This window comes from Neocloeon triangulifer, unplaced genomic scaffold (genome assembly GCF_031216515.1).
Source record: "Neocloeon triangulifer isolate White Clay Creek 2 clone unplaced genomic scaffold, ASM3121651v1 ptg000012l, whole genome shotgun sequence".
NCBI classification, from domain to species: domain Eukaryota; kingdom Metazoa; phylum Arthropoda; class Insecta; order Ephemeroptera; family Baetidae; genus Neocloeon; species Neocloeon triangulifer.
In genome coordinates this window covers 180631-195394 of record NW_026775554.1, presented here as the reverse complement: position 1 = coordinate 195394, position 14764 = coordinate 180631, and the positions used below count along the sequence as shown (strand labels likewise).

Here is a 14764-nt window from a genome sequence, read left to right as displayed (position 1 = left end):
TCCTTTTTTGGTTACCAGAGAAGTTAAACAAAGGATTTGCAGTAAAATTACTGGCAGGAATTTTCGTTTGATAGCAAACGAGACTGACTTTATTTGCGCCAGACGCCTCAATCATTGATGGAATCACGCTTTAATTGAACGATGAAAAACACCGTAAAGCAGCTTTGTTCGAGAAAAACTGTGATATTTTTCAATAAGGATAAATGTTAATCAAAATCAATATTGATCTTGTAAGAAGTATGAGATCGAATTATTGTTTGCAGAAATTCACTTTATTTTTTTGTATTGTAATTTCTGCGTGTTGCTTTTCAAAACCTTTTCCTTTATTTAAAAAAAGACAAAATTGAGTGGCGCCTTCTGCGCCACGAAAAGGGCACAGGCCGACAAGACCTTGTCTTGGCCTGACCCAAGAAAAAGAATTCAAGCACAGGCCATGGAATATTGAAAATATTGCCTAAAACTCGTTTATTCCCAATCGCTCGGTACTTCGGACTTGTTTGCTGACCGCGCTTGGGGTCAATAAAAGCTTCACAGACCGAACACGCCACTCGACGACGGACCAATCGCCTCCCAGCTTTGGCAAATAAAATCATCTAAATTTTCAAATATTTTAGACGGAGCGATTCATTTAATCATTATCTTTCTGTCTTCAATGGTGCGTTGTATTTCTTATTGAGTTACGTTAAATTTTTGAGACGCGAGAAACGAGTTTTGAACGCATTAAAAATTAATCCAAAATTAAACTATAATTGCAAGTAAGTGTCCAGATGAGATCGAAGATGAAAACGATCGGATGGATTTGGCTGCTCACTCTCTGCAGTTCGTTTCATTTTGGACATGCCATTGTGAGTCAGTTCATTTATTTCATACCTCAGAATTTGTTGGAAATTCGGTAAAATTAAATTTTTTTGGATACATTTAGATGTCAGAGAAAAAAAATCATTGAAACAATGATTTAATGCATATTTTATTCACACTAAATTAATATCAATTATAATTACTACGTAAAAAAATCTAGTTCTTTGTTTAAAAAAATTGTAACAGAAAAAATGATCAAAAAATTAGTGAAAAAAAATACACAAATTTTTAATTTTGATTGGGTTTATTTTATTTTATCTTCGTACAAATTATTTTGCTTGTTTGTGAAATTAATGAGGTTGGATTTTTAATTAATTTTCAAGAGGCTGGACTCTGATGAGAGCAAGAATGACGGAGAGAACAAAACTGTGTTTCCTGCACCTGGTAAGAGAGAGAATGAAATTTGAATGATTAAAATGTGGTTTATTATCTCGAGCTCCTTTAATTGCTGAAATCGTCATCAAATCAAAAACAATTTCAATTTGAAAAAACTATTTCCAGTGTTTTCTTTCGTCGAAGAAAATTTGAGCTTCGAGGGGTGCGGCGTGTGGGAGGAGGGCGTGAAGAACAAGTCTGCGATCCCCCCGTGGCGAGTTTTCGTCGGCGAAAGTCAATTCAGCAGCTGCGAAGGCATAGTTTTGTCGGAGCGAACCATCTTGACGGGTATAATTATGTCAATTCAATAAGATGCTTTCATGGCAGCCCAATTGTATATTAGAATCTTTTCAATCCTAGATGCAAAATAAACAATCCTGGTTCAAGCGACCAAAGAATTGCAAAAAAACTCCAACAATTGACTTTGGTTGCCTAATTTACAAATCCTTGGTCGCCTCACTACGGCCCTAATTTTTATTTAGTTTTTATTTTATTTTTTTTATTTTGCATCCAATAATATCGATTGAAAAGATGCAATCATTCTTAGATAGGGCTGCAAACAAGACACAACCAATTTATTCACGCTCTGATTTTGACTCTCTGCAGACAATTGCTATGGTGAGATCCGCGAATTGAGAAATAGCGAGAAGGAAGTCGGAATCTTCGGCGCAAAATGCGTCGACTCGGCCAATTGCAGCTATGGCGTGACGTTGCTGCACCAAAAGGTCGAAGAGCAGCCTCATTTTATTCATTTGATTGCTTTAATTTCCCTTAATGAGCCCAGGTGGTCGACGCCAAGCTCGTTTGGATTGGTGAAAAGCAGGTCACTGTGTGGACGGTCGAGGGCAGGCTGCGTTTCGGGCCGGGTCTGCAGCCTGCGTGTCTGTGGAACGGCGACAACCGCCACGACCAGTCGCATCACTTTTATTACTCGCATTACGTGGTACGTATTTAGCCTTTTCCATAATTTGACGGGGCGAGAGGAAACGCGTGGGTTTTATTTTTAGTGTAATTCATTTCATTCATCAATGCAAACTAAAAAATAATATTTGGTGAAAATTTATTTAATTTCGGCAGAGTCAACTGATCTCAACCATATTCTAGGACATTAAAGACCAGGAGGCTTTCAAAAATATTAAGTTTTATCCCATTATCTCGAAATTTAAGAGATTTTACAGGAAAATCTAATTTGGATTTTGGAAAATTTGAAAATACTCAACTTCCCATAATTGTGAGACAAAAACCCAGATATGGCTTAATTCCTCTTGTTGCCCTTTACAACATATTGCTGATGAGTGCAAAATCGTATCGGTCAAATTAAGTTTTTAGGTCTCTTTCTTTGACCTCAAAATTGAAGTTTATTTGGATTCTGAAATTGCCATTTTGTAGAGCGTGAAATTTTACGTTACACAAGACAATGAATCAGATGGCGTTTTTCGTAAAATAATTAAAAAGTATATAGAGTAAAAAAAGAGGTTTTCCGATGAAATTTTCAGGAAAAACATCTTTCAGTCTCTTTGACTTTTTCCCTGAGCAAGATAATGTAAAGTATAATTATTCCTTTAAAAAGAACTTTCAGAAGACCGGATTGACGGCGGTGGATCTTTTCTTGCCCACAGAAAATTGTTACAGACAAATTATGAAAGGCGTGCGCCACGTCATTATATCCCGCGGCATCTTTCTATGCGTTTCAGACGGTAAGTCTTGAACTTACTTTTTAGTAAATTTACGTTCAAACTCGTTATTGAAAATTAGATTTTATTCACATCTTCCATTATTATAAAAACATTTGATCGGAAATTTAATTCGAGGCAACGTATATTGTCACTGTCGAGGAAAATTTTGATATGTGCATTTATTATCTATTGAAAGGCAAAATTGCTTGTTTGTGGTTGCAGCACGGCCTCATGTTCCGGTTTACTTGTTCGTTAGGCTCGGAGGTCGCTTCTTTTTACGCGCCTTTTATACGTTTACCCACAAAGACGTGGATATGTTGATCGACTTGATGCCGACCACCAGGCAAATCGTGTCTGCGTCCGTCGACATGGCGTTGATGCCCGAAACCCCCGAGCTTCCCAAGCGGATCGGTTTGCCATTTATTTCAGACAAAAGTTGTTTCGTAAAACTGTGACTTTTGACCTCGGCATGCAGATTTCGGCGAGAGCTTTGCCGACTGCGGGCGCCAAGCGAGTCACGAGGACCGATTTCCATGGCACGCGAATCTCGTCCTCCGAACTGACTCGGGCAACGTCACCAACTTTTGCTCGGCGACGCTCATTTCCAACAAGACCCTCATCACTGGTAAATCACTCTAGATTTTCCTATACTGAAAATTTTTCCCACATTCCAAAAAAGAAATTATTATTGATCTATTTATTATAAATTAAATTATTATAATTAAATTAATTCCTGCGCTTATTCGCCATAAAACCGAGACACAGTTCAACGGAAAGATTGATGATGAAATGCTCTTTAAGTCTCTTTAAGAAATGCGGTAAAAAGAATTAATATTTCTAGATAAAGTTAACACTGACTGATGTCCAAAGCTAGTTTTGTCTTCTTAAATTATAAAATTGTAATTCTAACAAAATTAGTGAATTTGTCATATTTTGCGGCCTATATTTCCATAGCCAATTTTTTTTTTTTTTTTTTTTGAGAAATTTTGTTCAACTTAATTTAGCAAATCTTTCTCCTCTAGGTGATCAGCGTCAAATAACATATAAAAAATCCCTCTTCTTTTAATTGTTTCAACTTTTTCAAAATCAGTATTAGTCAGATATATGGCCAAATTATTTCAATGTTTAAATCAAATAATAGCTTGTGCGTAGTTTCAATGGATATCTGTTCTCAAAATGTTATTAACCAATTAATAAAGTTCCCATTCTTCTCTCAGTGAGCATTTCAAAACCCCATGGTTGAAAAATAAACTGCGCAACTCTATCATTTTCAGTCCCATCTAAAAGCTAAATCTAGGCGGTCACCCAACCATATTAACAAATTTTCACATTTCCCAAGTTTTAGCGCAAATTTTCAAGTCACTGTAATTTTCTGTAGTCAGCGGAATTTATTAATTAATATTTTAAACTTTTTCTGCAGCGGCGTACTGTATTTTCAACGAAACAGATCTGCAAGTCGTGCTTGGGACGTCAAATGAGAACAAGGAAACGCAACAAACGTTTAAGGTACAAATTAAGTGCATATTTTACAAGCGAACGAGACTTATTTTATATTTTATTTGTATTAAAGCAAACAAAAATTTAAGAAAAACATTTTTTTTATCATTTTATATAAGGGACTTTATTTATTTACAATTAGATATTTTTCTGAATTGTGCTTAATTTAAAACAGTTGTGTCAAAGAAAACTCAAATTAATTGATAATTTTGGTGAATTGAACTAATAAAAGAAAATTAATCGCAGGTTTCCAAGGTGGTTGTGCACCACGACACGGGCAGGGCTGACTTCAAGGACGCGATTGGATTGATCGTTTTGCAGGAGGAGGTGCAAATCGGCGACTCGGTGCGGCCGATCTGTCTGTGGAACTCGGACTACAACCTCGGCAAGATCGCCAACGAAACGGGCAAAGTTGTCTCATAATTTTATATTTGTTTCAAATTCACGATCGCATTATCGCAGGTTTTCGGCTGGGGTTTCGCGGCGTCCAACCTGACCAAGTCCCTGCAAAGGGTCGACTTGACGGTGGCTTCGCACCAGCAGTGTTTCCAGAGCGCCAAGCTGTTTTTCGCCGCCAACCTGCGACCCGGCAAAAACTTTTGCGCGTTTCCTCCAAATCCTCGTCAGTTTCCCTTCTTTTGTTGGAGGTAAAAATGATATTTTTTTGTTTTTTTAGAAAGCGCGTTTTCAGGAGGCCTCGGCGGCGGATTTCATCTGAGAGAACAAACTTCGGGGCTGCACTTTTTACGCGGCGTGGTCAGCTCGGCTCGAGGCAGGGTGGGCACCGACCCCTTCCAACACATCCTCTTCACCGACGTCACCGACCACCTGCACTGGATCGTCGAAAACGCACCGGAAATAATTCAAGTTCCTGCCAAAACGTGATTTTTTCGGATGCTAATTTTGGCTTTTTATTTCATTCCTCTAAAGGCTCTGTAACACAATTTTGGATAAATTTATCAGGAGAAACTCTAAAATAAACTGCACTGATCCACTGATTTGGTAAAAAAAGGTGGAAACTTTGTATTAGAGAAAGGTGTCGAAGAGGACGAGGACGGCGAGGAAGTTGGCGCCCATGATCTGATCGTCGCGCAGCAACCGCAGCAATTCTCTCAATCGACGCACCGGATAAACGATCCGTCATGCTGCTCAAATTGTATTAACAATGTTTAATTTTTAAAACCTTTAATTTCTTATTTTTTATTTTTATATTTAAGTCAAGCGGCACACTTAATATTCTCATCAATTTTTTAAGAAAAAAATTACACTGAATAAAAAATTAACTTTATCCTTAAAAAAAATGATGGTAATTTCTTTTCAATTTTCCACTCTTTCAGCACGAATATGTTGTAAATATTGAGAAAAACGTGCCCTCCGCTCAAAATAAGATCTAATGTACAATAAACGCAATGAAACAAATGAAATGTGAATAATGTGGGGTTTGAAACAAATGAAAAACTAAATAAACAGCCGCTCAAAAGCAGCGTTTAAAGGCATTTTAAAGCTTAGCCTGGCCTTCTTAAAACAAAACTGCGATAAAACGCCACGTTTTTCACTGCTTTTTAAAGTTTGGGTACAGCCAAAGTCACACCTAGGATTAAAGGCAAGTTAAGACGTAAAATTAAAAAAATGTAAATATCTAAATAACTGCCGCTCAAACGCCGCGTTTAGAGGCATTTTAAAGCTTAGCCTGGCCTTCTTAAAACAAAACTGCGATAAAACGCCTCGTTTTTCACTGCTTTTTAAAGTTTGGGTACTGCCAAAGTCACACCTAGGATTAAAGACAAGTTAAGACGTAAAATTAAAAAAAAGTAAATATCTAAATAACTGCCGCTCAAACGCCGCGTTTAGAGGCATTTTTAAGCTTAGCCTGGCCTTCTTAAAACAAAACTGCGATAAAACGCCACGTTTTTCACTGCTTTTTAAAGTTTGGGTACAGCCAAAGTCACACCTAGGATTAAAGGCAAGTTAAGACGTAAAATTAAAAAAATGTAAATATCTAAATAACTGCCGCTCAAACGCCGCGTTTAGAGGCATTTTAAAGCTTAGCCTGGCCTTCTTAAAACAAAACTGCGATAAAACGCCTCGTTTTTCACTGCTTTTTAAAGTTTGGGTACTGCCAAAGTCACACCTAGGATTAAAGACAAGTTAAGACGTAAAATTAAAAAAAAGTAAATATCTAAATAACTGCCGCTCAAACGCCGCGTTTAGAGGCATTTTAAAGCTTAGCCTGGCCTTCTTAAAACAAAACTGCGATAAAACGCCACGTTTTTCACTGCTTTTTTAAGTTTGGGTACTGCCAAAGTCACACCTAGGATTAAAGGCAAGTTAAGACGTAAAATTAAAAAATGTAAATATCTAAATAACTGCCGCTCAAACGCCGCGTTTAGAGGCATTTTAAAGCTTAGCCTGGCCTTCTTAATACAAAACTGCAATGAAACGCCAAATTTTTCACTGTTTTAAGTTGGGGTACTGCGAAAGTCACACATAGGATTAAAGGTTGACTATTTGTAAAAAATTGGGCATACCTGTATGTCTCAAGGTAGAGCTTACCTCTCTGACACGTGAGACGACGGTTCCGGTAGTCCTTTAAATAATTTTCAAAAAACTGGTCAATTGCCGACTAAAGTTAGCTCTAACTCTTGGGATGACGTATGATTTGAGTTTTTCCTACGTGTGTCTTGTCGTCCCCATTGGTCCTTCATATCATTTGCACAAAATTATCAGGGCAAAGTATGCAACGACATGTATATCTGATCTCTGATGGATAAAGCTAATAAATCTTTGAGCAGTTTAGACGATGGCGGCCTTTTCTTGTCGATTCTCAAATTATATAATAGTAACACTGTGGCAGTTTTATTGCAAATTTTAAGCAATCTCGCCTTGCTGATCAAAGAAAATGGCACCGAGTCACTGAAAAATTTTGTTTTGCGTCGGTCAGTGGTAATTTTTTTTAAATGCACGTCTTTCTTTCATGGCAATTTAGACGATGGCAGCCTTTCCTCGTGGATTCTCAAATTTTACAGTAACTCTCTGGCAGTTTTATTGCAAATTTTAAGCAAATACGCCTGGCTGATCAAAGAAATCAATGGTCGGAAAGTCCCGCTTTTCTCGGAAAACGTGGACCTTTATTTAACACAAAAAATTGCCTGCTGACGATGAAACATGAATTATTAACTGCGAAAAGCTGAAATTATGCTTTCTTAAGCGAAAATTGTTTACATGTGTGAAAGGGTGAAAGTTAAAATTTAAAATTGTTTTTAAATAGAATATCATTTTTAATAGACATTGAAAATTATTTTGCCCATGAATGATCAAGGGAACGTTCGTGCCGCGGAAAACTGTCCGATCTCTGCCTGTCGCGACTGTACCAACAGTACAATTGTCTGATCGAATATTCCCCAAATTTTACAAGATGACGAAGTAAAATCCACTTTATTAACCACGCCTCAAGTAAAGTCATGTAATAATGAAAGAAAATGATTGGGCATTAAATCTCTGGAAGGTCATTATACATTTTAAAGCGGATTCTATTCCAAAAATAAATTAAATGACATTATTTTATAGATTTTAATACTCTGGGCAAGAAAATCATCTGTTTACCTGTTTCTGATAATGTTTCTTGAATCAGCTAATTTCAGGCCACTGATTTGGTCACATCATGGCCCTTACAGAACGATTGTACCCAAAAAGCTGCTAGGAAAATGTTTTTTCCATGTTTTTATCCCCATAATTTATAGAAATGGACAAAAAGTGGGAAAAATAATCAACTAATTGAGAAAAACATTTATAACTTGCTGGAGGGGTAGATTTTGACATCGTAACAAGGAAATTTTTCCATACTTGCTATTTTCTGGAAAATTTCCCATTTTCACAGGGGGTCAACGTTTTAGTCTATATCTTGATTTTTATGGGAGCAAACGGAAAAAATTATAGCAATTGTGAAAGCTGATAAAATTTTCTATTATTTGCCTGTGGGTAGCAAATTTCCGGAAAAGTGAGGTTGAAGATAGCTTTATTTTTCCTAGTAAGTATGCAACCCTCAACAACATTTTGAGCAGATTTTGAGATAGCTTAAATGTAGCTTGGTTATTTGGCAAGACGCTCCTAAAATTTCAAAACTTTTTCTCCAGCCGTATTTTTACAATCGGTGATTTTCCCAACCTTTGAAATTTGAAAAATTTAAAACCATTTCAGAAAGGCATCATTCGACTTGTCACATCAAGAAGATGTCAGAAATCAATTTTTATCAAAATCGGATCACTTTTCGAAAATTTAGAGCAATTTTTTAATATTTTTGGGCGTATAGCAGAACAGTATACTTTTAGGGGATGTGCTATGCAGGGCACTTGGCTTATTGCTTTTTATTTAGTTGTGAACATTTTTCCGACTAATGTGATGCATTTATTAGAAGGTGGACAAGTGTTTCAAAAGTAAAAGAAATTTTCGCAAGTCGACTTCAGACAATTTTACCAGTCGCGACCGAAAGAGATGGGACAATTTTCCGCGGCACGAACGATTTGCATTTTTTTTGTACCAAAAAAACCGCAATAAATGAAGTGAATATTTTACTTATTTTTATATCCTTGTTGCTTTATTGATTTCTTCACTTTTCAGCCCCTTAATATTTGAGTGTCGTGGAAGTGATGTAAAAAATTCCTGTAAGAATGGTTTATTTATTTTAAAATTTATTCATATATATAAATTTGATCCAACGATAAAACTGTTTTATTGGAGGAGGGTGTAGAGGAGGGCGAGGGCGGCGAGGAGGAGCGGCGAGGCGAGGGTGGCGGCGGCGGCGCCCCGGATCTGCTCGTCGCGCGCCACCGTGAACGTTTTCCTGAAGTCCTTCTTCAGGGTGGCCTCGTGACGGAAACTCATGAAGTTGCTCGCGTCGCGCGTGAACGTTTCCCACTTGGGCAGCGCCGGCGCTTCTCTCGACGCGGCACCGCTCGGCGTCGGATCACTTCAAAAACAAACACACTTTTAATTTTCACAAGTCCATACTCGATATTATTGAACCACCAAGTTAAGCTTTGAAGTTGCTTACCCGTTGATGATGAAGTTGGTGTAGGCGGCGACGAATCGTTTGGCGATGTCCGTCTCGTAGGTGCTCAGCTGGAACTCGGATTTGGGGAACAAGTAGATCGTGTCGTCGCCGTGCGTGATTCCTTTTTCGTTTCAATTTTGTTATAAATGTGTTTTTATTTTTATGCATTTGAAAAAAACAAACCTCCGACGACGGGGACGGACACGTTGGAGGTCTGCAGCAGGGAGAAGGTGCCGTAAAAGTCCCACGCGTACAGAAACACGTCGACGCCCCTCAGGGAGAGCAGGTCCGCCTGCCGGTACCAGGGGCTCTTGATGAACTCGGAGCCCAGCATCTGAAATTGCACAAATTCGACTATAAATTTATACCTTTCTTGCTGATTTATTAAATTTACAAGACAAAATTAAAGTTTTCAAATGCCTTTTATAATTACAAATTAAATCACTTTATTCAATTTATTTCCATTGATTTTATTAATAAATTAACTATTTCTGCATTGTGCGATGATATCGATGATATGAAACAAATTAGGGAATAAATAATATTTGAAATTTTCTAACAAATGAAGCGGTTTTTTTTTAGTTTTCAAAATCTGTTTTAAAATATGTACCCAAATTTGAGCAGGCAATTTTGAGAATTCTCAAAATTTCTTTAGATGTTCATCTGTATACACTGAAAGGAATCGGCCTGCCAAATTTTTTAAATTTTCTAAATTGAAATGCAAAACTCACGTCGACGAGGCCTTCGGTCATCTTGGTGAAGTCACCAAGGTCGGCCTGGTTCAAGTAGCGCCGCGTCACCGCGTCCACAAACGTCTGCGAGTTTTCCTTCACGTCTGTGAATAATTTTTCATTTTCAACGGAATTCATAAGAATTAACACAGAACTGACGGTAGGCGTTGAGGATGACGGTGACGAATTGGTTCTTGAGGAAGTCCTCGTCCTCCAGAAGGCCGTTCGGCACCAGGAACGTCTCGTACGCGTCTGCAATTTGCCACTTTTCATTTCGTTTTTGCTCCCTTTGTTTTGCTGCAAAACTCACAGTCGAGCACGAAGATGCCCTCGTGCTTGTTGACGCCGGCGAGCAGCGGCCGCGCCTCGTACGTGTCGTTGGCCAGGGTGACCCTGGGGCTTTCGACCAGCACCTTGGGGTACTCGCCCGCGGGGTTCTGGATCACGGGCATCGCGCCACCGGTGCCCATCTGCCCGTTCTTTCGTTGTTCCGCCTTCAAATTGTAATTAACTTTACGTAATTTATGTATTTTTTTTATCAATCATCTTTCAAAAAAGCACCTTCTACAGGTATTAATTTCCTAAAGACAATTCTTTAGTTACACTTCTTTTTTTCAGTAAATCGTTTTCAATTTAATTCAATTATTATTATTTAACTAGTTACGAATTTAATATATCAATGAACAGTTCTAATTGGCGCCAAAATTCACGAATATCTGAATAATATTCAAGATTTAACAATTGATTTTCTTCTTCTCCTGCTAATCAACAACTCAACTTATTGAGAGCAATGAGGGCGCCAAACTTAGCTGGCCCCAGGTTAATTTAAACCTCCCTAAAATTTGATTAAACGAATTAAATTAGTCTGGAACAAGGTGTTCTTTTAATATGATGTTCTATAGTGTACCAAAACGTGAACAGAGCAAACTTTTCAACGTTTAAACTTTGTATCAAATCACGCATAAACATACTTTTAAATTAAATTGTTTTATACTTCCACAAGACATTTACAACTCAATTTGCGAAATGGATAAGAACTATTTTGAAATAAACCATGCAAAGGCACAAAGGGGAGTGGAAAAATTTTAGAAATTATCAAATAATATCTCGTCACCTTGAACAGGCACGTTGAAGGAATTTGATTTTTGAACCAATTTTTTTTTTTATAAAAGCAAGATTTAATTTGAATCATATTATTATTTCAACCCTTCCTCCTGATTAAGAGGGTAGATTTAAATTCAATATGTCAAGTACCCCTTATTGATTTAATTATATGTACATAATCTAAGTTGGATAAAAAATGATTGATAAGGTTCCACAAGTTTCTTCGCGAAATTGAGTCTGGTTTTGAACAAAAGCCTTAAAAAAGTGGGAAAAATTGACGTAGCTGTTGTTTATTATAATTTTTTTTCTCCAATCTCATTTTGCGACAAGCGAGACCAATGTATTAAAAATTGTCGAATTTTAATAACACTATTCAGAAAATTGTGCTTTTTGACGCTGAAAATTAGCAAAATTGTTGAGATCTCTTTTGAAAGCTAAATAAATTTCCTGTTGACAAGTGATGGTTTCATTTATATGTTGAACCGAGATTGACTGCAAAAATTGCTTTTGAATATAAAAGTGCTTTGAGTAGGTTGACTTCTGTATAAAGAGCATGGAAAGGAAACTGACCGCGTACTGGAGGTAGGCGAGGATGAGGGCGTCGGGGCTCTTGGCGCGGAGACACTCGGCCACCTGGGCCGGGGCGGCGGCCGCGCAGCCCGCGAGGGCGGCCACGGCCTCGCTGTCCTTGACGCCGACGGTCTCGTCGACGGCCCAGAGGCCGAGGGCCGAGCCACTCTGGCTGACCACCCTGTGAAAGAGGCCGTCGGCCGCCGGGCTGAGCATGAGCAGACTGGCGCTGGCCGCGCCGGCGCTGAAGCCGCCCACGGTGACCTTGGCAGGGTCGCCGCCGAACGCCGCGATGTTGTCCCTGACCCACTCGAGCGCCATCACCTGGTCCATCAGACCCGCGTTGCCCGGCGCCTCCGCGTCGTCCAAGTACGTGAAGCCTAAAAGAATTTTTTTTTATTCACACAAATTCAGGAATAAATCAGTCAGGGTCAAACCGAGCGGGCCGAGGCGGTACTGGATGGACACCAGGATCAGGTCGTGCTGCAAAAGGTAGCCAGGTCGGTTCACCGCCGACGAGCCCCACAACCAGAAGCCGCCGTGGATGTAAACCAGCACCGGCAACTTCGCCCCAGGCTCCGTCTATCAGCAATTCAAAAATTTCAAAATTTAATTTTTTTCCTAAAAACAAAAAAAACATTTTTCTCTATAAAACAAAAAAAAGTTTCAAAATCAAATTTTTCCATAGGAGAGTAAAAAAATTAAGACTGCTGAACTTGTTATTCTAACAAGTAAGGTTATTGAGATGCATTGAGATGAAACACCCCGATTTTGATGAAAGTTGGTATGCAACTTGCACTACCCTTGGGTGTTCTGGAATGGCTATCAAAAGTTGCCCAATTTCACAGGGGTTGGTAGTTTCCATTCAAACGCATGTCAAAAACGATGAAATGTAGGCAACAAAAGCGTCCTCTGTGTATATATTTTGCATACTTTCGATTTCTCCAGTGTAATTCAAATAACATGGAGTTTAAATGGCAAAACTTGAACAAGGGAAATTGGGCAAAAATTAATGGCCTTTCTGGGGTACCAATGGGTAGTAAAAGTTGTACACCAATTTTCATCAAAATCGGGGTGTCTCATCTCAATACCATTACTTGTAAGAAACAATGAGGGCGATCCAAAAGGCTAACTTGGCCCAGGCTAAATTAACCTGGCCCAGGCTAATTTAACCCGCCATTCAATTTTGCTGGTGGGCTAAGTTAGCCCGGGGCTAAGTCAAGTTAGCCTGGGCCAGGTTAGGCTTTTGGATCGCCCTCAATAATAATATAACAATTTTCCATTCTGTTAGTTAAAATAATACTGAGGGCGATCCAAAAGCCTAACCTGGCCCAGGCTAACTTGACTTAGCCCAGAGCTAACTTAGCCTACCAGCAAAATTGAATGGCGGGTCAAATTAGCCCAGGCCAGGTTAATTTAGCCTGGGCCAAGTTAGCCTTTTGGATCGCCCTCATTAATTTCATCTTGGATGTTTTTAACTTCTATATAAGAATAAGGCCAAAAAATTGTATCCCATTCAACTATAATTTAAGCTAAAAAGAGAGTTTTATAAAAATCCAAGGTTCGCGTATTAGAGAATTTCGATTGTTGCCGAGCGCTCTGATTGGGTGCAATTTTACTTGCACCCAATCAGAGAGCTCAAACAACAATCGAAAAAATTTTCAATTGTTCTGATGCGCGAACCTTGTAAAAATCGTTGAAATTTTGTTGGCTTTTATGCAAAAATATTTGTCTTCTTAATTGAATTTTAAGAGGAAACTGTAAAAAACTTATCTGGAATGCAACATATTAAGATAAAATTTGCAGGACAATAAAAAAAATCAATCAAAATCTGAGGAGAACAAAAACTGGGAATGCTTTATCTTGCAAGGTACGAAATCTGTTTTTATCTCGCAATCGATCACTTTCGTTGTCAAACCACTCAAGGTCCTTTTTCTTTGATAAAAACCTCAACATCTTTAAAAATTTATTATTTAAAAATAAAAAAAATTAAATTAAGTGTACGTACGGTTGGGGTGTAGACGTCGAGGGTGAGGCAGTCCTCGGGGTCTGTGGCGAGGGCGGCGGCCCTGCTCTGCTGGTAGAGGGCGTCGGGGTCAGGGGTCATGAAGGAGGCGAGCGGCCCCAGCCGCGACCACGACGGCTGCGGACACGCCTGTCCGAACTGCGTCGCGTCCAGAACGCCGATCCACGCGTCCATTTTCACAGGAGCCTTAACCAGTTTTTATTTAGTCATTTCTCCTCAAATTAAATTTAAGAACAGAAGCAGTTTTTGCATTGTATTTTTTTTTTTTTTTTAATTTCATTTAAATGGTGATTTTTAAAAACACGCAAATATTGTTGAAAGAAATTTGATCTGTTTGAAGTGACCCAGCACAAAGCCCTTGGAATATTTCAAAAAGAGAAAATTGAAACCTTACATTTCAGGCAAAATCACAAAACTTTAGCATCAAAATCGTCTCTTCACAAAAGATTGAATTGAAATTTTCTAAATACTTAGGAATCAAAATGTCATCCATTGCTTGTAGGTTTTTTTACGACGTTTGTTCGAACCTTGAACCTGTTGACGCCTGAGGGTGGTTTCGCGTAGGGGATGCCCCTGTACTCGTACACGGTCCTCTGACTCCACGCGGTGGTTGAGGTGGTGCCCTCGACCGACCCCAGCCCGGGGATGTTCACCTGGGCGGCCGAAGCGGCTGCCGCGGCGGCCAAAACCAAGATCAGCACGTGCAGACGAGCGGCCATTGCAACGACACTGTGCAAGCTCGGCCGCGCCGCCCGCGCTTTTACCCTTGGCTTATCTCCCAAGGTGCGCGCGCGGCCCAAGTGGGAAGTGCGAGAACATTATAAATAATTTTTTTAACCTCACAAATAAACAAAACATAGATTGGACCAAAAAATGT

At 39.0% G+C, this 14764-nt stretch overlaps 1 protein-coding gene and 1 long non-coding RNA gene across 2 annotated transcripts; one reads left to right on the top strand and one right to left on the bottom strand.

The window, feature by feature from the left end:
• The first annotated feature begins 3321 nt into the window (after positions 1 to 3321).
• Positions 3322 to 4804, top strand: LOC132198001 (uncharacterized). The gene is made up of 3 exons (XR_009441933.1): positions 3322 to 3534; positions 4330 to 4415; positions 4653 to 4804. It is a non-coding gene; the product is annotated as an uncharacterized LOC132198001 (long non-coding RNA).
• Positions 4805 to 9072: 4268 nt separating this feature from the next.
• LOC132197744 (cholinesterase 1-like) lies at positions 9073 to 14629 on the bottom strand. Its single transcript, XM_059621261.1, has 10 exons — positions 14415 to 14629; positions 13870 to 14073; positions 12299 to 12443; positions 11862 to 12241; positions 10498 to 10681; positions 10347 to 10439; positions 10188 to 10291; positions 9640 to 9790; positions 9457 to 9577; positions 9073 to 9372 (listed from the first exon to the last, which is right to left on the bottom strand). The coding sequence occupies exons 1-10, from the start codon at positions 14604 to 14606 to the stop codon at positions 9135 to 9137; spliced, it is 1812 nt and encodes a 603-aa protein (XP_059477244.1). The 5' UTR covers positions 14607 to 14629; the 3' UTR covers positions 9073 to 9134.
• Positions 14630 to 14764: the final 135 nt, after the last annotated feature.